We start from the raw sequence: 23,594 nt of genomic DNA on the forward strand, positions 1-23,594 counted from the left end.
CCCCTTTGTTTTGTGGCATTGTGCACCTCCCTCCGAACCAGTGTTGCTCAAGACAGATGGTGCACCAAAAAAACAGTGCAAGGTGATTGATACCTGCAGAAATTGGGTTACATTTGGCCCTGTCTCCGTCTGTAAACTCTACTGCCGGTGATTCATAGAGAAGTGGTAAAGAGCACTGCCGTAGCCCCTTGTGGCATGAACAGGTGTGCAGGAATAGGTACTGTCTGGAATACCTAGTGAAAGGGTTCAGGGTGTCTCATTTCACAGTTCTCTGTACAGCTAGAACAGGAAAACTTAACATTCTAGTATTACAGTGTTTTACAATAGGCCTGATTAACAGTGACACATAACAGTTTCAACAAGATTTAACAATACAAATACTGGTGTAATACATTGTCCAAAGCTATATCTAAGTTGTTACTTGCAGGTACTACGACTGTTTATCATAATCTACATTGCAAGATTACCTTTTGTAAAACTGCATATTTTCAGCTATGTGCTGCATGTCTAACTCATTTTAGGAGCTGAAAGAGACAGAGGAGCTAGACATCCAACTGAAGGTGTTCAACGAGAACAAGGAGGAGGACTCTATTGAACTCTCCCATCGCCTTGATGACATCCGCGCTGAGATGGAATATCCTTTTGGTCCTCCTCTGTGTGAATATACAGATGAATAACCCTGCAGAACTAGAAGCGAGAGATTAGTGTATATTGTGGGCTTGGTCAAGCTTTACAGGCTAAAGCCTCTCATGGCTTGGTTCATTAGAGAAGGATTTGAGGAGCCAGAGCACAATATCCAGCTCAATCTCTGGCCAGGTATACTAGGTAAATAACCCTGTCATCTGAACCTCCCACCTCTTTTCTTCCTTTCCTCCTTAAGTTTTGTCCTTTGTCTGTTGGAACTGGGTCAAGTAGGACTGTAGTATGACTCAAGAGGAATATATCAAACAGACACATGCTTTCCTGTTACCATTTACTATTCACAGTAGACATTTAATCATGTTCATGTGGAGTTGTATTTTATTATATGCACAATGCTTCTCCTGTTCAGGCATTTGCACTCATTGTCTTTTTGTTCAATTTTAGAAATGTTAATTTTCTTCCCCAGTTCTCTGTCAACGTCCATTTAACTCCAAATGTGCAGAGTAGAAGTTGATAACGTGGGCAGTAATTTAGTCCAGAGTTGGAAACTTCTCTGAGCATCCCAGAGAAGACCCTTTTAATAATTCACAAATCTTCTCTCAGGCTATGTATGAATGGCTGACATTGTGAGCAGACAAACCAGACGCTGACATTGTTATGCAGATGTTCATTCCCACAACCTTATTCTTCCACCAAATCCCAGAGTTCTAGTACTGGCACAAAATGCTGCCATGAGTGACAGTTTCTGTTGACACATGGAGGTGAAGGGGGGAGGTTGTGTATGTGTGTGCATGGAGAGAAGATGGAGTGAAAAAAAAAAGCACCTGGATTAATGATGTGCTTGAGCAGGTTCACAAATGAGAAGGCCCAATGTTTGTTTCCAAGGACAATGTGGTATTGATCTGCAGGCTCTGAGCGTTATTCGAATGCATATGCTACCCTTTGTCCCTTTTTTGTGCATGTGCGCGCACACACACACACACACACACACACACACACACACACACACACACACACACACACACACACACACACACACACGCATATGCATGATATCTCACTGGTAGTACTTCTACTTCCTGAGCATTGTATTATGTGTCTGGTTTCTCCCAGCAGTTTCATAAATATTAACCTGGAGAGGCTCGTCTCCTCTGTGTCCGGTCCAGGTGCCAAGGAGGTGACGCTACGCCACTAATAAATATGAATAAACTGCAGAATGCTGATTGATTGACCCCACCACTGACTGGCCTACGTCACACTTGACTGCCACTCATGTTTATTCATTATTTTGAGAGGGAGTGTAAAGAGAGAGACAGAGAGTGCGAAAGAGAGCGTAAAGGGGGTTTCATCGAATAGATTGGCATTCTACATTAGGTTTATGTCTGCAGCTTAGTGATAGATGAAGCTAGTTGGATACTTTCCCAGCCTGAGCTTCTTCTCATGTCCTCTGAAATGCTGCTGTGTTGAGGCTATAATTGAATCTCACAGGATTGGTAATTCTCCCAGGCTTCATACTCAGCTAATACAAGGGAGGGAAATGATACTGCAGAGGGGCCTGTATTCCCATCCCTCTCTCTCAGACAAATTGATACGGGATAGGAGTTTAATTACAGACATTGTTGAAATTAATAGGAAAAGTGTCAAACAGTATTTAAAAGAATTGATCTTCTCCATTGCAGTGGCTGCAGATCGTCTTGTGTGGATGATCGCATGGGAGGCAATTGAGAATGCGGTTAAGTGCTGGGTACTTTTTATTTTGAGGAAATAAATTATCTGAAGAATTGATGCTCTCTTGAGGAAAACATTATTAGGAAAGAAATAAAGCATTGACAAGATCTTCAGATTTACCTTTGAAAACGTGCTAGTTTGACCCCTTTAATTGGTCATGTTTTTCTGATCGATAGCAATTGTGTATCTGTAAACTATTATAACATGTTAGTAGAAGTAGAAATATAACTGTTGCTTTGGTGGTCTGTTTGGTCTTAATTTGTCTTCATATTTGATATTGTCTGTATCAAAGCAGAAAGGGGAGTGAAATCACCACAAACTGCATTCATTTCATTGCTTTGCAGTCAGTATGTGGAACTATGCTAATATGTTATCACACATTGTTAAAATCTGCACTTCATGTTATAATGGCAATCAGGCTTTCCACACTGCACGCTTAACAGGGTACTGGCTCTTAAGTTTTCTTTTTTTCTGCATGTGTGCACATATCTGAGAGGCTTATTTCACTTTTTCAAACAAGATGAGTCTCCACGGGGAAATCCTCCATTCTCAAGCAAACAAATTAAATAGGCTCCAAGTCATTCATTTTCATGGGTACTTTGCTTCTTGGAGCTACACTTTTAGAACACAATAGAAGTTTTAGATACACAAATCAATCCTTTTTAAATTAAACTTTTATTACTAAACAACCATTAACATACGGTAGGGATTGAATATTTAAAAATTTGTTCAAATGTACATGCTTATCTTATATACATTATATACATTACTGTAGGTCATATAGGGATTTGGTAATTTCAGTATCAAACATTTTATTTTTTAATAATCACTTTTCTTTTAAACAAATACTCAGCAAATAATCAATACATACACTGTATATAGTATATGATATTTGAATATGGAAGAATTGAAAAAAATAGTTACATGTCAAAGTCATCACTACTTCCTCTTGGGGAAAGCAAACATAGGACACGTACGTAATACCTTATGCAATTTAATAACATGAATTTTGGCTCCTGAGTGCATGTCAGTTTCAATCTGAGAGTCTAACCGTATTTTTGCCCTGCAGTTGATTGGCACCTCATCATTCCGGCCTCAAACATTCAAATCAAACCAGTGAGTTTACCATGTAATCACTTCCTCTCTTTTGAAAGGTTTGTAGTGCCAAGTAAACCGCAGGGAGCATTCCTCATTACCAGTCTCCCTCCTCAAGTTAGCTGTTTACACTGTTTTAGCTCCCCAGAAAGTCAATGGATAAGAGTAATCGCATCTCCATATGCTTTTGCACAATAATGCCTATCAGAAAACCTGAGGTGAGGAGGGGAAATAAATGAGTAGTTACAAACAAAACAAGAACAAAAAAAATATAAATGTTTCCAATGAGTTGAATGCACCTGAATAATGAACTCAAATTGTTTTTTCCTACAAGAAGTTTAATGAATTCACCTAAACCTCAAGCCTAAAACTGTTATGAAGTTGTTTTCCTTAACCTTGCTCTTGTACTGATATGAATGAAGTGTACCATCTCCTGTCCAACATGGTGAAAGACACTGGCTCAGAGACCTACTTCCTGTCAGTCCTTCAGCACCTTCTGCTCATCAGAAATGACTATTACATCAGGTAAGATTTCTACTTCTTTATTACTTATTGACTGATGACCTCACGAGGCTCTACTGGATGTCAGTGTGCATGGATAGTCTTCGCTTTGTTTTTACTTTGTTTTTCACAGTAGATATGAAACCCCTCATACAGCACTCTGAACATATTTATGTTATTTCTTACAAGAAATAGTTGTGGTCTATGTGGGTCTGTTTATTTGTCATTGAACACATAGAAGTAAAAGACAGATTTAAATTTGTTGTTTACAATTTTCCTCCCAAACGTAAGAGACCTATTGATGTTTGAAACTTGAATTACCTTTATATTACTGTCACTTTTGTCATTTACCTAGAACTGTTGTCTTCAAATTTTAAGTCAATTATCTGAGTGGAAAAAGTGGTCTTGCAGTTTGATAAAGCATAGAACACAGACTTAAATTTAAAACTGATACATGCACATAATAAAATATTAAAATATGGTTAAAATAAAATGCAAAACAGAATGCTTAAACCCCACCATGCAAGCATATATAAAACAATGTAGTTTAGGTGGCAAATAATTAGAGTAGAAACAATAATCTGTCTTTTAGAATCACGAAATAAACTCTTGGGTTAGCTTTCAACTGGCTTTAAATAGCAAATATGCCATTCATTGAGCAGGAAGGATGTCATTCCTCTAAATTCAATCAATCAGTCAATCTATCAAATCCAATCAATTGTTTTTATAGAGCACTTTACAGCAACCAGAAGGTATCCAAAGTGCTTTACATCAAGAACCAAAATAAAAAAACATAACAATACAAATAATGAATCCTAAAAAACAGTAAAATCGGAAAAGGTTACATAGAAACTGGATGAGGAGAAGGAAATTGTCACACCACTACTACGCACAAAACGCCATTCTAAATAAATAAGTTTTGAGTTTGGATCCAAAAAGAACTACATCTGTAACAATGTGAATGTCGGTGGGTAACTCGGGGCAGCAACAGCGAAAGCCCATAGTACCTTGACCTTGGGACTTCTAAAACCAGTTAAGTTGAAGACAGCAATGACTTGTTATTGCTGTCTAGACAAAAACTCTAGGACCAGACCAGTTAAGGCGTTGAAAGCAAACAATAAAATCTTTAAATTGATTCTTAAACGCACAGGGAGCCAATGTAGGGCATAGAGAATGGGAGTGATGTGTGCACGTCTAGATGTATTTGTTAAAAAGCAAGCAGCAGCATTTTGCACAAGTTAAAGGCGCAAGATGGCAGTTTGATTTAGACCAACATAAAGAGCATTACAGTAATCCAACCTTCAACTAATAAAGGCATGAATCTCCTTTTCTAGATCGTGCCTGTTAGGGAAGGGCTTAACTTTAGCAGGAGACACAGCTGGAAAAAGCTCATTCTAACAACATTGCTGATCTGCTTGTCAAGTTTCATGCCGCAAACAAATGTCACCCCCAAACTTCTGACAGTTGGCTTAGTGTATAAAGCCAGAGCTCCCAAACTGTTTGACATGCATAAAGTACTGAAGATAATACACTTAGTTATATCTTCATTTAAAGAAAGTTATGTGAAAGCCACAACTTAACATCAACTTAATATCATATCATCAATACCGTTAGTTACTTTGGTAACTCCAGATTCTATTAGTATAGGCGTAGCCCTCTAAGGGGCTCGCATTGGTTTACCTCGCGCATGGCAGTCGTGAAGATTTTCTTTCCGCCCTAGAGCGCAGGCAGGCCTCAACTATGTCGCATTTACTGCATATATACAGAGCGGACCCGTTGTTGACTCCCAAAACATCAGCTTTTTTCTCAACTAATGTTCTAGGAGCAGGTGGCCGGACCTTAGAGGGCTACGCCATCTAATAGAATCTGGAGTTACCAAGTAACTAACGTTTATTTGTATAGGCTTCGCCCTCTAAGGGCTACGCTATTGGGTTAGGGCGAAGCTGATGTAGTCAATGCCACCTGCGGCACAAGGTCCACAAGCCGAACATACACCACATTGCCCCAGCAAAATGTACAGGGCTAGTCAGAGCCATTCTTCTGACAAAGCCTGCCCTGCCAATGGCGTGGCCGGAAAGGTTCATGTGGCCCGCAATGATGCAGTAGTACAAGATTAATGGGGGTTAAGCGTGATTGATCCGTCGCGCATGCAACGGAGAGACATGATAACTCCGTGCATGCAACATGATTATGACATGTATGAGATAAAAACTGTGTCTCACAAGAAATACCCAGGTACGAGAGGTGAGACAGCAGAGCAGGGTCATTCAGCACTAGGTGTGAAGGAAATTGGCAACAATCAGGCATCCGCTTTTTTTTTTTTTTTTTTTTTTTTTTTGCACATTCAGCGCGGCATTACGCGTCACTGACTGTGGACAAAACCGCATGAGACATGGAAGATCAGACATCTCGCAGATAAAAGCGGATGAAGGGGCACGGGGAAGCCCAGGAGGCTGCCGAGAATGTCGGCTACTGCCATGCCTTTTAATAGAGCCGCAGAACGCCGACCGAGCCCTCGTAGAGTGGCCCGAATGTCTTGGGGGGGCTCTTTCCTTCCGGCTATAAGCCTGGGTAATAGCCTCGCACAGCCAGTGAGACAGACGCTGTTTTGAGAGGGCTGATCCTTGGGAGTGTCTCATAATGCACAAACAGCTGCTGAGTTTCCTGATATTTGCCGTGCGTAATGTATTGTGACAGAGCGCGCACGGACACAACCGGTGGGAAGCCTCCTCCGCACCGTTAGCGTGAGGTGGGGGAAAAAACCCTCGAGGGAAAACACCCTTGACCGAAAAGAACTAGTTAAAGTCTCGGTGTGAAGGAGGGTTTGGCTGTAAGTGGCTGCGCTCCCGTCCCCTCTAATGGAGAGGCAGGAGGAGAAACTGACAGTGCACATAATCACTCACTCTTTTGGCCGACGTTAGGGCAAGGAGAAGTGCTGTCTTAAGCGACAGCATTCTGAGCGAGCCTGTGCCAAGGGCTCCAAGGGGGGCTTCCCAGAGCCGGAGCACCAGAGCTAGGTCCATTGGGGGGCGAGGGGGCGAACCAGCGGTTTTTGACGCCTAACCCCCTTCAGGAAACCAGGGATGGCAAAAACTGTCCCTCCACCGAAACCTTCGTGACAGGATGAGGATGGGTGCTGGTATGCTTTGACTGTAGATGGAGCCAAATCATTATCACCAGAGTTGTGAGGTACGTCAGACGAGAGGTAGGGGACACGATGTGGGGTCTGCGTCCCTCTCTGTGCACCAGCGCTGGAAGGAGACCGCGCCTGCGTAGCCTGCTATGGTAGAGGGGCTCGGAGCCCTGGATAGTGCGTACCACGGCGGGGGGCAAGACTACTCTGTAAGCGTTCCCGCTCAGCAACCCGCCCCCACAGCCTCTGATTTATCACTGGGGGATGACAGATCGCACCGTTCAGCTGCGATAGTGCTTCTCTCCGCCACGGAATCTGCCAGGGGGGAGACCACCACGCTGAACGAGGGTGGGAACCAGGACGCGCTCGTGCGCTCCGGTGCCACCAGAACAATTACAGATCTCCTCCTGGACGCGTCCAGGAGGCGAGGGATCAGGGGGACCGGGGGAAAGCATATAGGAGGTTTTGGGCCAGGGTTTGTGGGAGAAGGCGTCTACGCCGAGGGGAGGGGTTGTCCCGCGCGGTCAAGGAGAACCACAGTGGGCACTGTGTGTTCTCTCGTGAAGCGAACAGATCCACCTCCCGTTCCCGAACCTGCTCCATAACGTTTGAACGATAGTGGGATTCAATCTCCACTCGTTGTGGAGGGCCCCCTCGACATCAAGTCGGCTGCCGGTTCAAAATCCCGGGGATTACTGCTTTGAGAGACAGCAGGTGGCTGTGCGCCACAGCAGGAGGCGTCTGGCTATTTCTAACAGCCGGGCTGAGCGTATGCCGCCCTGGCGGTTATGAATGCCGCCCGCCGTGAGTGTTCCGTCCTTACTACAACATGCTCCCCGTCACCACTGGTGTAAAGTGTTTCAACACCTCAACAACCGTGGACAGCCCAGGCGTTTATGTGAGGGGAGGGGGAGGAGGCCGGCCCCTCCACACCGTGACTCGTACATTCCCCCCCCGCCAGTGAGGGACGCGTCTGTGTACACCGTCACATATGCGTCACTCTGCCAGGGGAACCCCGGAAGACCGGGTTTTGGGGACTCCCCAGTATGCCAAGTCTGATGGAGGGAATGAGGGATGGGCGCATTCGCCATTTGTGGGAATGGGATCGAGCCGCTGGCGGTGAAACCACCTCTGGACTTTCCTCATGTGGAGGAGACCCCAGGGGGACCACCGTGTGTGCGCGGACATCATGCCCAAGAGCCGCATAACTGCAGCCACTGACACTGTCGCGCTCGGCCTGAAGCGGGACAACAAGAGAAGTCGGGCTTCTGCTCGGGTGCTGACAGCCGGCTCATGCTGATCGAGCTCATGTCTACGCCCAGATAAACTATCGATGTGCGGGGACGGGGCGCTCTTCTTCCATTTATGGCAAACCCAGCGTTTGTAGTAGGTGCTGCAGAACCTCCATAGTGTGCAGCGCCGCCCGCTCCAGAGAGGGGGCTAGAATGAGCAGATCGGCCAAGTAAAGAGGACTTGAGCCCCTCTCCCGAAGAGGCTGGAGCGCCGTTTCCGCACTTGGAAAAGGTGCGGGGGCGGGGGTAGTGGTATCCGAACGGCAGCCGGTTGAACGGAAACGGGCCTTGGAAGGAAGAGAAGCGAGGAATTTCCTGTGCTGGGAATGATTTGGATGTGAAAGTAAGCGTCTTCAGATCCACGGATGTAAACCTTCGTTGGGGCGCACACATTCCAACACGTGCTGATGGTGAGATGTGGAGGGGCGCTCCATGACAACCGGTTGATTTTGACAGGCGGAGGATGGGACGCATCCTCCTGACTTCTTCGGGGTGAGAAAATAGCGAGAGTAAAAACCCTCGTTTTCCTCCCTGGAGGGACGCGGGAAATAGTCCCGCTCGCCAGCAACCCTTCTAACTCTGACGTCATGCGTCGACTCTGCCAGGGATGAAACCGTCGTCTCCAACACACGCGAAAGGGGGCGGGGGGGAGGCGAACTGGGTGTGGAACCCGTGTTATCAGATTGACATCCGAGGTCCAGTGTGTCAAGCCAACATGCGCGCTGCACTCTGACAGGGGCGAGCACATGTCTGAGTGTTGTTCACCGACATGGCAAGCAGGAGGCAGAGCCCATCGCCGCTGGGCGAGAAGAGTGATCGCGTCGCCCAGCCCATGGTAGGGCTTTTTCGAAAGGGCAGTGGCCGGTGCGCCGCGTGTGGGCGGGGGGAGCGGTCACTGGGTTAACCGACCCGCCGCGCATCGCCGTGGGGAGGTGGGTGGACAAGCGTCGTCGTCACCGTGGGAGGACGCTCATTTCCGCTGCCTGCGCAGCGGGGACTCAATGGCGCCCCGCTCGCGGCGACGGCCTGGTGTGTGCTGTGTGGGGAACAACTGTCATAACAGTGCCTGTTTAGAGCAAACAGGGACTGTTCGGCTGAGGGGAAAAAGCCTCTTAGATGTGAGGGAGTAGCTTAAAAGGGCCGTTGTGTTTCCAACTTATCGTGAAGAGGGACAGTGATCCCCACGTCCCGTCATTGCCACCGCCGCTGGCTTGCTGGGTGGCTGGAGGGGGTTGGACCAGGTGGGGGCGTTCATGGTCCTCGGCCTCGTGCAGGTTGACGGCCGTGTGGCATCGTCGTCGCTGCGGAGGGGGACGGGTGGGGCCCCGACGCCGAAGTTGGGAAGACGCAGCCGCAGCCGATGCTGCGGGGCGCTTTGCTTGTGACGGTGTCATGGCGACGGTGGTGCTGTTGAGGAGGAGCCTTCACGAGCCGAGTCTCCGAAGCCGCTCGGCGTCCTCGCCGCTTGATGGAGATGAGAGTGGCAGTCGTAGGCGCGGCCCAAATAGTCCATCGGGGGCTATGGGACCGTACAGAAGCTCGCGTCTAATGTCCGTGGCAGCTGAGACTGTGGAGCCAGATGTTTCGCTGGGCCACAGCTGCAAGCCATCACCCTGGACAGCGCCACCGTGGACGCCGTGGTCGGGTAAGGATGGCGGTATAGCCTTACCAATCTCCGTGGCAAGCTCCGGGGGAGGGCGCCGGGAGTAGTGGCCATCGCGGAGACGGCGGAGGCCAGTAAGGGCTGTTGTTTGTGCCGCCAGCCCCTGGGCGGCACTTGGTGGGCCCGGTCAGTGACTTGAGCGCACACTTGATCCTGGGGAGGGGGCGTGGGCTTCCGGTGGCCGAAGAAAGTAGCTTCGGAGCAAAATGGACGCCAGGCTCCCCTCCAGGGGAGGGACTGAAGGAAAACCTGCGTCCGTATCGCCCTGAACCCGAGTAAACGGGGCATAGCGAGAGACGGGAGCCTTCAGTTTCCCGGCTGGGGAAAGTCCTCCACAAATGGCCGAAGCTCCGCGAAGCGCGGCCAGAGTGGGGCCCGTGAAGAGGGCGGCTCCTTGGGCATAAATCAACGCTCAAAAGGCCGCGAGCGGGGCTGGCAGCTCCGCTGGGAGCGCTATGCCTCTCAGCTCCGCCGCTTCCTTATGATCTCCGGCAGGTCGGCGAAGAGAGCCTTAGCGGTGGAGGCTGGAGCGGGTGGGGCAAAGGGAAGGCCGCGGTGCGGTGCCCCAGGCGTGGGAGACGGAGAGAGCTCCAAGGGGAAAGCATCAATCGCCGTCTCGAGGCCCAATCCCCCCAAGGGGAGGAGGGGGACCCTCCCAGGGGAGGAGGGGAAACCAGTGATGGAGGCGCTGTCAGAGAGAGCGGAGTCAGCGGACTCATGCTCGTCGAAAACGCCGGCCAGCGCGCCAAGGTGCGCCGGATTCCTGTCTGTCTGCCCCGCTGCCGTCTCCGCCCGCTAGCTGGCAAACCAGAAAAGCTTCGCCCGTCGAGTTAGCTCTTTAGAAGACAGGCGGGCGCAAAACTGGCAGGAGGCGTGGGGGTGGAGCCTGGCCGGCCTGGAACGGCACCCAGGCAGGCCTCGCAACGGGGTGGAGTCCGGCGGAGGGATGTAGCCGGTCCGGCAGGAGGGGCAGACACGGGCACGGCGGAAGGTCTTGAGCTGACTTCATACTGTGAAGTTGAAGAAAAAGTGGGGTCGACAACGGGTTCGCCTCTGTATATAGCAGTAAATGCGGAGCGTTGAGGCCTGCGCTGGAGCTAGGGCGGGAAAGAAATCTTCAGACTGCGCATGAGCGCAGGGATAAACCCAATAGCGTAGCCCTTAGAGGGCGAAGCCTATACGAAATAGAACATATACAACTAAGCAGGGAGTTTAGTGCAACATTGTCATTAGGTTTCATAGGCAAATCAATTTGTAAATCATCTTCATAACAATGATATGACAGGTTGTGCTTGCCTATCATAGCCCCTAAAGGCAACATATGCAAGGAAAACAGGATGGTGCTAAGAATTGAACGCTGAGGTACCCTGCAAGATAGAGGAGCAGGTGACGAGGAGAAGTCACCAATCATGACAGAGAAGCTCCTATTTGCCAAATACTGCATGAGCTAAACCATTTAAAGTGCTCATATAATGCATTTTGGAAATCCCAAAAAGACTTACCATCTCCAACAGAAAACACTGTTCACAAACTCCTCCAAAGAGCTCTATTGTAGTCCAGCCTTTACTTCCGTGACAAATGTGCGTCACTTTGCACATTTTTGCCTAGCTGCTGGCATGGCATGCCCTCATACTCTGCTTCTGGCTACCTCTAAATAAAATTATGAACCTGAAAATTACCATACTATGAACACTTCAAGTGCTCAGCCTCATATGCCTATACAATGCTCAAGGCACTAGAGAAGGACCACTGCCTCAAAAGCCGTTGTGAGGTCCAAAAGCACCAATACAGCAGGATTCCCGGCATCTCCAGACAAAGCAATATCATTGTGTACTCTCAACTGTGCAGACTCAGTGCTGTGATGTGATCTGAAACCAGATTGGATGTTTTCAAACACAGTGTGCTGTTGTAAAAAAGTATTGTAACTGTATACAAAAAACACTTTCCAAAACCTTTGAAAGAAAAGGCAAATGAGAGACTGGTCTAAAATTGGACAACACTGTGGGGTCAAAATGAGGCTACTCTATGACCACAGTATATTAAAGGCAGCTGGGACTGAACCTAAACTAAGACAAGAATTTAAAAAAGTAAGACTCGACCCTATGGTATTATTTAAAAGGACAGTTGGAAGGTTTCATGTGTTGCACTACCTCAGTGAGCAACATCAGAGAAACTGGCTTAAATTGAGTGACACTGATTCATTCATTGTTTTGTCAGACCTTTTTGCAGAAATAAGACAAAAAAAGAAGACGGAGGGAGGATGCAAGGAAGAAGACAAATTTACCCTAGACAAGTTGCGTTTCCCTTGGAGTTATGAATAATGTATTCCACATCTATTCATAGGATGTGAGAAATAGATTTCACATTAACCAGCTGTTACAGCCACGTTCACCGCAGCTCCAATGTCCATCTACCCCTCTGTGAGCCAGCAATAAGAAAGGATCAGGGCCAGCGCTCATAAAAACAAAACAAAAACTGATGGTCTTTTTAAAGATAATATTTTTTGGGAAAAAAATCCATCACAAATGCAAGGACAAACACACGTACACACACAGACAATAACGGCAGGAATTCATTCTGACTGAAGCTTTTCATTCCCCATACATCACTGCTGTGTTATTTAGGATGATGGAAGATGCAGTACTACAGTACATGCAGATATTTCCAATAGATGCTATCTATCTTTTTTCAGCATTCACCTTTGAAGTTAACACCATTTTTATGTTGTTGTCATAATTGGGTAGTAGTATAGTATACGTATAATATTCCGTCAGCTTGGAACAAAAAGAAAAATAGGCAAATAGATAATGTGTGATAGCAATGCATGACTCTAGTTTAAATTATTTAAAGGTGCAGTCGGTTATCGGCCGTCTGGCGAGGCCGTCTGGCGATGTCAGTGACTCGAGTCTGTTTGGTGTGTTCCGTGCCGTCGTCAGTCGGAGGAGCCGTCGCCCTTCATTTGGGTTGATTTGACATGTTCAATTGGAAGGCGGGGAATCAAACTCAAAGACCAATCTGATTGGTGGAGTGGTAACCCAGAAATTACGAGCGGGATGAGCATGACAAATGCCTCTATAAATCTGACGAAAATCTTTTAAACTGACTTTTGTTCTTTCGATCTGAAATTAAGACAGATTCAGCAACTGCATGGCCTATTTCTTGCTTAAAATGTTTTTAGAAACGCGTTTTGATTAACCATTTTTGTAAAATATGAGATCGTATTCAGAAGGAGTTGCCATGACGGTCTGGCTTTGAAATTCCGTAGAAACCAGACACACGTGACGTGTCCAATCAGCTGCCGGTTTTCATTTTTTGGGCAACAATACACATTAGCGCCGTTGTTATGGAGACGTCTTTCGTCTCGCGCACACGCAGAACGTACGCTCAAGTGCGTGTCGCTTCGGTGTGTTCTGAGGCACTTTTTTGACCAACTCAGTCCCACCGCCTTTTATGCCAAAGGTCGGCCGTCAGGTTGGTGTGTCAGAGCCTTTAGGTTATGTACGTTAACATGTGACAGACTTTGGCTTTGTGATCAAAGGAATGCATCAGTGCTTGTAATATTTTACGAAAGTAAAGGATGATGTTGTTTTTTTAATCATTGTTTCATTGGAATCAATAGCATACTTGGTACCTTGATTCATATGTCAAGTAACGATCTACATTAAATGATAATTAATTGAACAATACAATAATGTGTATTGTTCTAATAATAAGAAGGTCTACAGCAGGCAAAGTGCTCTGTCTACTGTCATTCCTCTTAACACAACATTAGTTGTTGTGCTCCCCTCCAGGGCATGGTTTATTTTTGATAATTAATCTCTCACTGCAGACCTAATGAATGGGAGCACATCAAACCCACCCAGTAAATATAGAGCAGATCTGCTCTTTTGGAGTCTAGTGATATGGGGATTATATTGGTTATTTGGAGCAGAGCTGGATCAAGTGGCTGGGGCTGTGCTGAACTGCAAGCTATCATTGAAAGAAATGAAGGTGCCAAAGTAAAAGAAGAGGTGGGAAATGATGCACGGGACATACGCTAGTTTCTGGAGCCCAGCCCTGCCCACTGTGGAGGGGCCTGACAGTTCTAGGTCACTCTCTCTGTCTCCAGTTATCTCCACCCAGCCTCTATCTGCTTGGTGGTGGCAGAGGATGGAGGACGAAGGGAAAATACGGCGGCTTATTGAGATAATAATGTGGTGTACATTGGTGACAGTTGTAAGCCGAGTGCCACAGTGCTTAAGCCACGCAGGGCGATGTGTGAGCTTTCACTAGCGGGTTCCAATCATGAGTGGGCGAATCCACCAGCTCAAGCTTAATGTATGGCATTTCATGCTTTCAAAACAGTGCACCTAAATGCTGAATTATTCTTATTTGCTTTGGCTCAGAATTCTGTGTTCTTTCATATTTCTGTTCATAACGTGATATGGCCTGTCCACCCACAAGGTACCAACAGAACATACCCTTTGAATTATAAGTATAAGTCTTGGAATTAAACTTCATTACATTTAGTTTTGATTATAAGTTGCTGTTTATCACATTCCTTTTCCTTTCAACACATACTTAGATAGATGTGTTTTTTTAGGTACACAAAATAACATCTGACACTTTGTTCTCAGCGCTGCCGCTCAAATCAGTTATTACGTTTTTCTAACATTAGTGCTCCTTCCCTTCATGCAGAACCATCAGACGGGCAGGCTTTGATCAGACCTTGAGTTCTTTATCAGCATCAAAGTTATCATAAAATCTTCTCTACATCCCCGTATTTCAATTATTATCACAGAAATCTACTGAACAATCTCAAGAAGCTAAAAGGGCATTCAAGTCGTCACAGAGGGATTTGTCGAACTTGTGTTACCTTTGTCATCTTCCTGATGTTGTAATATATGATATGCCAAATAAGGAGTTTGCAAAGATACCACTCTAAAAAATAAACAAAAACATCTGCATTATCAGCTGCCAATGGAAGGATATTTGGAGTGTTGTACTGTATAATTGTGCTTTGGGAGTCATAGAAGAATATAGACTCTAATCTGTGACCATTAGAAAATTGTTTATTTGAAAATGAGATGGAAGGAGTTTATGTGGTCATCGAATCAGAAGACTGTCCTTTCTCCAGCTGCTGATACTGTGTTCTCCTATTAGTAATACTCATCCCACTCCACCCCAATTCCAGATTTTATACCGCTGTACCAAAATTGTGGTTAGTAAGTAAGTCACATCCACTTGCAGATGGATTTTTCACTTGGGATTGCTGTTGTTCTAGGTTTAGGGCATTGCTCTTTTAAAATTGTATTAGGGCATTATGTATTATGTTGTGACCATCATTAAGGTTTAATTTTCTAGATCTAAAACCTCAATTCAAATCTGAACTTCCAATTTATAATAGATGGAAAGTCTTTTCTTTTGCGATTTTTAACCATCAACTTATGGTCAATGTCATGCTTAGAAAATAATTATTTCTCAGTTCGGAGCTCAGTTTAAGCAGCCATTGTATTTGGTAAATGTCACTTGCAATTAAAGTTGATAATGTTACTGAGAAAAGGTCACATACCAACCTGTGTGGCGGAAAAGGACTCTTAGGCTGATTCACACACCCTGCTCGACAACACCAAGCACTCAGTCACACTCCTAACTGGCTGACATGTTTTCCCGGTCATTGTGCTTTCAATTACACACATTACACTGATTAGATTTACATTTCAGTTTTTATGGTTGCTCTAATTGGCAAAGATGATTGCAAATTAGGCAAGAGGGCAAGCGTAGCCTTGGCTACCGTCTGTCACCTTGAAATGGACAGACTAACACAGACCTGGGTTCTGTGTGTCCATTAATCTGCTAATTTCATGATCGAGGTGAAGCAAGTGATCAAATTTAATGGGGTGCCTATTTTCTCCAGCAGCACCCTTTTTGACATGACATTTTGTGACCTCTAGCTTGGATAAGGGAATCATTTGTGGTTAATTAGCCTTGTAGAGTTTGTGTCACTCATATTTAATTGTGGCTTGTCTAATTGTTCTGCTTTATGTTTCATGACCCCTCAGGCCTCAGTATTACAAGGTGATAGAAGAATGCGTGTCTCAGGTGGTCCTGCATCGCAGTGGAATGGACCCTGACTTTGGCTACAGTAAAAGATTGGACGTGGACTTCACTCATCTGATTGGTACTTTATGAATTGCTTCACATATCTTCACTCATTAATTTAACATATTTGTTGGCAAAAGTTTACAATGTGTAATGAAAGTCTTTAAGACTTAGTTCAGATCCTGAAAGATCTTTTTTTGTGTGTTACACTATTTGCAGCAGGTGGCATATCACTGATGAAAAAATGTTACTTGTAAATGTTTTCATACCTAGCAGTAAATCTCATTATTCTCCCACGTCCCCCTGAGATTCTTCCGACAAGCACAGTGGCTTGACATATAAGATGGGGTCAGCTAATTATTGATAAATAATACTTTATATCTGGTGGAAATGAGATCAGCTAGTTCAGAATTACTTTAGATAGATAGATAGATAGATAGATAGATAGATAGATAGATAGATAGATATTTATTGATCCCAAAAAATGGGAAATTACGGTGTTACAGCAGCACACTTACATTAGTCACACAACAAAAAAATATACATACATACAGTATACATGAAATAATAATAATAGGAATAAAATATAAGAACAAATTATAAGAACAAATATTTACAAATATACAGGATGGGAAAACAAAATGTGCAACTGCTTAAATAATATGCTAAATGTATGCTAAAATGTAAATGAACCAATTGTGCAGGTTGCCCTTAGTGCAATATTGTGGTGTCTAAAAGTCTCACCTAGCACCCAGTGATGACATGTTAAAGAGTGTTATTGCCTGTGGTAGGAATGATTTCCTGTAGCGGTCCATGCAACATTGACTACTTTAAATATAGTTTTCCTCAGTTACCTTTTATGCAGTGCAAACATCTATTTGCACAGCATTAATGCACTAATGGAGATTTTCTTTCAAATGGTGAAAATAAATAAATAACACCACTTTGTGTTGCTCTGTTGTGTCACTAACAGTTCTGTGACTTGCTAACAAAGGGTCATTAAAAGTTTCTAAAGCTATCCACAGAGGACTGACGCAGCATTGAATACGTTTTGTCACTCACTTTACTTAGATTTAATCAGTTGACAAAATACTTTCAAGGATGTGTTTTGTTGCAGATGCCATGGCTTATCGAAAGGTGCCTTCCAACACTTTTTATTCATCTTTTCTGTTGTTTGCTTTTTTCACATTCACATTAGAGTGCTGTTTCATATGAATTACTTTTTAGACTGAAAATGTGTTGCGTGATGTGTGATCTAACAATAATTTACACTTAAAACTTGCACATACACTCTCATTCAGATGATTCATCAACATGATTTGAAAATATACTAGACACACTAAACTTTTGGAAAACTAAGTAAAATGGTCAAAAACACTGATTTAGTTCTGTACTTTAAACTCTGACTGATTTTTATCTTGTTCAAGACACACCCTTAAGTAACAAGTATGAGCTCATAGTTTAAGGTTGTTAGTTCAACTATTTAAGGACACTTTTTGTCAGTATAAAGGAAGAGAAGAGGAGGGAAAACCATCTGCATGAGCCAAGAGTTGCTTGCTATAACTGATCTCACAGTGTGAGAGGCAGCTATTGATCATATCAATAAAACACCTTTTCCCTTGTTGTCCCTTTTTCACAACACAGTCATTGCAGCAGTCTCCTAAGCTTCTCATGTTATACTTATTTTTTCCCCAGAGAACATTTACTTTTTTCAGTTATTTTTATCACTAAATGAGTTTTGCATTTCATCACAACCATTATGTCCACCAAAGAAAAGTGCTGTTTTATTTTTTTCTCAAAACAAAAGTTGCATTTTAGGTGTCGTAAAATGCACCTATGATCTCTAGCATTTTTTAAGACCATAAGTTGTAAACATCTCACAAACCTTTTACAAAATCATTTTCAATGAAATAAGCTCTAATATAGTACTTTGAAAACCAACAAGACCCATGTCTAATTGAAAATCCCACTCAAGAAGCTAATGCGGCACATTGCACCTTTGAAGCATCTCGTGACTGTGGCTCTGTTGTCTTGCAGATCAGTGTGTGGATAAAGCCAAAGTGGAAGAGAGTGAGCAGAAGGCTGCGGAGTACTCCAAAAAGGTGAGGCATTAATCACTCCCAACAGCCCCCTTTGGTTGGCCGGCTCCTATCAGGAATGTTTTTTCCTTCCTCAGAGCTCCCAGACAAGCTATTGATTTTCCATGCCCTGATCAATACCTGGGTGTGACGCTACATGATCCGTATCGGCATTACAAGAATCAATGCCGATGTTCTGATGTATACTTATTTGTGCACAGTGCCGGGGCAGAGTTAAGTTATGTGCCAACCCTTAATATTCCTAAGGGTTTCTTTTTTTATCTCACATTTCCATTTAATGTAAATGTATTAATTGCATTGCTATTTTTTTTTTTTGAGAGAAAAAAACATAACTGGCAATTTAACATGCAGCATATTTTGTATCATATTTAAATGTATCTTAAGGAGCCTTGCTACCACTGCCTGGCGACACCAAGGGGGTCCTGGTTGTTATTTTCTTAAGAGTCCTTTCCCACCAGCCCACCGCGCACCCTGCTGGGCCAGTGAAATTATTGTAGCGACATGGCTCTGTTTCTGCAAAGGTCGATCCATCAACATACATGAAAGCCATGCCAGGAAACAAAGAAAAAGGACAACAGGGCTCTAGGGCCATGAGAGCTATGAATAGAAATTGGCCAGAGAGTAGTGTAAGACAGCGTGTTTTGGTGTCTTTTGGTGTGCCCTGTGGCTATTCAATGGAGACAGTGTGTCGCTCACCAACCTGTGTGTGTGTGTGTGTGTGTGTGTGTGTGTGTGTGTGTGTGTGTGTGTGTGTGTGTGTGTGTGTGTGTTTCCATCAGTGTACATGTGTTTGTTATGTGCACATAGACATACTTGTATCTCTTTTCTTGCAGTTTGATGAGGAGTTCAGTGCACGGCAGGAGGCCCAGGCCGAGTCTCAAAAGAAGGAAGAGAGAATCAAAGAGTTGGAGGGGAAGATCAAGGCCCTGGAGTCCCAGGTAAATCCATAGAGTGAAATCCCACTACTCTGCGAAACAGTGTTACATTCCCCCGAAGATCTTTTATATTCTTTGTTTTCCGAAAAAGAAGAAAGTAAAAACTCCAGAAGCCATTTTAATCTTTTTTTTTTTTTAATCCAAAAGCATTCAATACAATCTAATACAGAATAAAAAAATCCAATGCATAGCAACAAGAAGTAATGCCTCTTCTAGAAAAATGGCTGATTTGGTCAGAAGGATACCTTTCCACCTCACTTACAGATGTGCTGCTGCTGTGAGTGGGAGTTATCGTCCATGCAAGAACATTTGATTTAATAAAGGGTCAATCTCCTTCTTAAGTTGTAGCTCTTTATATGGGCTTCATTGCTCTATTGAAGCTTTTCCTATGTAATTCTATCATCACAGAGATGGATTGCATTTCTTTTCTAGGTCTCTACATCATTTCTTCACAGGCAAAACTGTCCGTTTTGAGTACAGAAAATGACTACTATTTCCCCCTTAACCCAATTTCAAATACTTTAGTGCTTCCTTGGGACAAAAGGGCAGTTTGCCTTCCTGCTTAGGCAATTTAATATAAGCCGGCAATGAAAGATGGTATAGCCACATTTATACCAGAGATTGCTTTTTTTTCTTTTAAACATTCATCTCTGGTTGCTTAGGTTTACACTCCCTCTCTGATAAACTGTACCTGAATAAGTTTTCCCACTTGTAACATACTGTTACTTCATTCTTCTAGCAATCATCCTTATGTTCCCTAACATGCTGCTATGTACTACAAGCTTTGGCCATTGTCCTGGCCAAACTCACATCCTCCTTAGAACTTAATATGTGTAGCTCTCACTCCAGCACTTTAAATGCATGAATGCTGTGTCATTTCTTGTTACCTGCATTGTTACCTAAACTGGTTCATCACTCACTCTGTTCCTGATTAATGCCCGCCTATTTTAACGAGACCATCAGAATCTAAAGCTCCTCTCCACCTGCTCCGTCTGCTCACCCCTTTTTCTCCCTTGCTCTTTCCGTCTTCCACCTTCTGCCAGAAATGAATGCATCACGCTGTGTTACCTTTGCTTGCCCTCTTTCCCTTGCTGGGGCTTTTAATGTTGTGTTTCCAAGTTCTTCCCTATAACACACCTTCCCCTCACCCTCCCCTGGCAGGCCTCTGTCTTTTGAAGACTGACTGACTGACTGAGGTGCATTAACAGTTAGTGTAGAGCAGAGAAGCCTCAGGGATTCAAGCCCTCTCTTCCACTGTTTGTCTGAATGCTCCTTCAAAGAGCCACTACTGCAGGAGAGCTGTACATCAACAGCCATTAACCTCAGCAGGGAGACATGTAATTAGTTTGGCACAAACTGTATTAATGTGGCCATAAGCACTTTAGAATATCCCCTATTTATTTTGACAGAACATAAACCTACTTACCTACTTTGAATGTCAATCTATTTAACTGGGAAAGTGCAGTTGATTTTCAACTGGCCTCACATATTAATTTAGTTGAATTAGAGTTGATTTAGGAGCTTTAAGGACTACACTTAACAAAGAAAAAAAATCTATTTCATGCAAGTTCTGTTTTTTTTAATTTTAGGCAGGTGTTAGGCGCATAGACCATTCATTTGCTATCTCAAGAAATAAAGAAAACAAGTGTCATCCTCTCAGACAGTCATGATTCTGCTACTTCAGGCAGACTAGGCAGAAAGAGTGTGTTTTGCAACCTAATTCCCGTTCGACACAGTGTTGTAGAAGGCCATTAATTGTGAGAGCACAGAACCTTTAAATCGGCGTGAGGACACACGTTTGTCCATTAAAGCTGCTGTGCTTTTACTGTTGTTTTGCTGAATATGAATGAAGTGGGAGCTAACTCTAACCTTTCATCTCCAAGAGACAGAATTCTTGTCAGACATTAAAACACATGCATGCCTGAGTCGCCTCTCTTCACCTTGTTTGTGAACCAACCCCTTTAATGAGAGTCTTTGTCTGGGAACCTTGGAATAGTAACAAGCAGCCTGTTTGTCTGTTTGATTATCCCCCAATTGAGTTGAGTGGAGGTTCTGCCTGTAAACATCAACAGAGGACACAGGAATCACAACAAGAAGAAATCCTCCACCCTTCCCCAAACCTTTACTTGAAACCATTCAAGGCAAAAAAAAGGGAAGGAATTCAGAATTGGCTCAGGGTGTGATGAATAATGTAGCACTGCAGTGGTACATTGGAGCACTCTGCGCCATCCCATTAATAGGTTTTAACAACCTGGCTGTCTTGTAGCTGACCCAGCTTGGCCCCAAGAGGAGCTGGAGGTGTAGTGGACCACTTTCTCTCTCTTTTCCTGCCAGGCTGCCTTCCGCCCTGGCTGATTACAGAATTTGACTCAACTGATAATGACAGCAAAACTCACAATGTAGTAACTATTACGTGTGATTTGCTGTTAGGTGCTAGAGCCAATTCAGATGTTCAGCCAAAAATGTACGTTCAAATTCACTGTTATTCAAATATATTATATACTGTATGCATCCTTATATTAACAATTCTTCAGAAAATGTGGGTTAAAAGAGCTGGACTTCTCAGAAAGCAAGAGATACTGTTCTATACCTGCTGAAAACCTTTTAGGTTAAAGTTAAAACTGAGATATCTCAAAGCTTCTAATTTTTAATCCCTAAGGATGAAAGATAGAACAAAACTCTTTGCTTTAAATATTGCCCTTAACCACCATTTTCTAAAATTCTTTCAAATTGAAAGTCTTTTTTAATTCCCCCTACTAAAAGTTCCCATCTCCTTTCCATTACAGACATTAAATATTTAGTTATTTACGGTCCATAGTAAGAGTTGTTCTGTAGGACTCCATAAAGAGATTACATTTCTGTTGCTGTGGAATACGTTACCATCTTTACTTTAGCAAGGTCGCACAGAGTGAAATATCAAAGCAAAATGGGTACATTTCTAAAACGAAGACTGCAGAGTGAAATCAATGCCCATCACACATCTAAGTGTGTTAAGTTGAAATGTATTTTGTAATGCCAAAAAAAAAAATGGGGAATGAAAGAAGGGTTTTGAAGGTGCACCAACTGTCATCGATGCTGTGCCTTGTTCCTTTCATGCTGCAGTCAGTGCTCTACACTGATGTTCTTTTGAAGGTAGATTACATCTTGTTTTAGGTGTAAAAGTACACTGTGCCGTTTGCACATCAAATAGCTTATTCAGACAAAATGGGAATATAATACTGTATTTGTCATTAAATGTGTAAGGGACATCCTCTTTCCCCTGCTTGTCTCTTTTTCTGGCTTTTCTGTTTTGTGTACTACTTTTCTAGTGTACTAGTGTTTCTTCTCTTCTCTTTCTACTAACCCGGCCTCATGTGGGCCTCTCTGTTGCCCTCTGTGTCTGTTTGTTGTGTTCCCATGGGGTGTGTGTGTGTGTGTTTTTGTTTTGTTCCATGGTGGTGTGTGTGTTGTGTGTGTGTGTGTGTGTGTGTGTGTGTGTGTGTGTGTGTGTGTTGTATCTGCACAGTTAACTATTGAAAAAGACAAGCTCAAAGAGGCTCAGAGACTCATCAGGGAATCTGATGCCAAGGTGGGTGTCCTCTTTGCATGTGCAGCCCGTGCCATAATCACACATTTAATCACCTGGAAATCCAGGTTATATATTCAATGCATGGGATTGTGGTGCTTTAAATTTTAAAGCCTTGTTTTGAATCATCTGTAATTATAATTTATATTTGAATATATTTAAACTGACATACATGGCCTCTAATCTTCATTTGCAAGAAAACACAATCTCAAACTGAAATGCGCTTTTACAAAATGTACAAAGAATTGATATAATTCTTGATGGAATGCTTTGTCTCTTGAAATTACTAATCTACAAAAACAGAAAATTCTTCAAATAACTACATTCTATTAAGATAAATGATATAGCAGTTGCAATCTATATTATTTTATTATTATTATATTGTAGCTAGAATAATTAACTGTTTAGTTAGCTGCAGTTTTTAGCAACACAATTCCTGCTTGTTTAATGCAGTTTTCATAAGTAAACACTTTGTGATTAAATTCCTCTATCAGAGATGAGATTGGGGCATAGATTTAATCACATAGCATTCAGAGTTAATTACCTGCCATGCTGGCCTCCCAATTGAGTCCAGAAGACTATAAATTCAAATTGGATAGGTTAGATTTCATATTAGCCCAGTTTTCTGCTATACACAGAGCTCCAGATGGGCTCTGCTAAAGGAACATCAGCCAAAAAGCATCAAAGAGACCTTTACAAGCTGGCGAAGAAAAAATATTTAAATAGATAGATAGATTGATCTTTGGGAAAGTAATGCTAGACATGCTAATTTTAATAATAGAAATATTAGAAATCAATACATAGCATAGGAAAATTTAATTTATATATGTCTCTATAGATAGGTGTGTGTGTGTGTGTGT

The 23,594-nt window shown here is 43.5% G+C and overlaps 1 protein-coding gene and 1 long non-coding RNA gene across 6 annotated transcripts in view; one reads left to right on the forward strand and one right to left on the reverse strand.

Annotated features, from left to right (window-relative positions):
- Positions 1-23,594, forward strand: part of diaph2 (diaphanous-related formin 2) — a 411,623-nt gene that overhangs the window by 132,144 nt on the left and 255,885 nt on the right. For 4 of the 5 annotated variants that reach the window (XM_032527793.1, XM_032527796.1, XM_032527797.1 and 1 more), the window contains exons 13-18: positions 522-634; positions 3,874-3,990; positions 16,096-16,214; positions 18,173-18,237; positions 19,068-19,172; positions 22,675-22,737. In XM_032527793.1, the coding sequence (XP_032383684.1) occupies positions 522-634; positions 3,874-3,990; positions 16,096-16,214; positions 18,173-18,237; positions 19,068-19,172; positions 22,675-22,737 (582 nt within the window). The remainder of the gene's footprint in view (positions 1-521; positions 635-3,873; positions 3,991-16,095; positions 16,215-18,172; positions 18,238-19,067; positions 19,173-22,674; positions 22,738-23,594) is intronic. The other variant, XM_032527795.1, reaches the window with a different exon arrangement.
- LOC116696765 (uncharacterized) overlaps positions 9,941-23,594 on the reverse strand; it is a 19,753-nt gene continuing 6,099 nt past the window's right edge. Inside the window, exons 2-3 of the long non-coding RNA XR_004333821.1 lie at positions 20,647-20,650; positions 9,941-9,952 (exon numbers count right to left, since the gene is read on the reverse strand). This is a non-coding gene — a long non-coding RNA (uncharacterized LOC116696765). The remainder of the gene's footprint in view (positions 9,953-20,646; positions 20,651-23,594) is intronic.

Source organism: Etheostoma spectabile, chromosome 10 (assembly GCF_008692095.1).
Source record: "Etheostoma spectabile isolate EspeVRDwgs_2016 chromosome 10, UIUC_Espe_1.0, whole genome shotgun sequence".
Taxonomy (NCBI): Eukaryota; Metazoa; Chordata; class Actinopteri; order Perciformes; family Percidae; genus Etheostoma; species Etheostoma spectabile.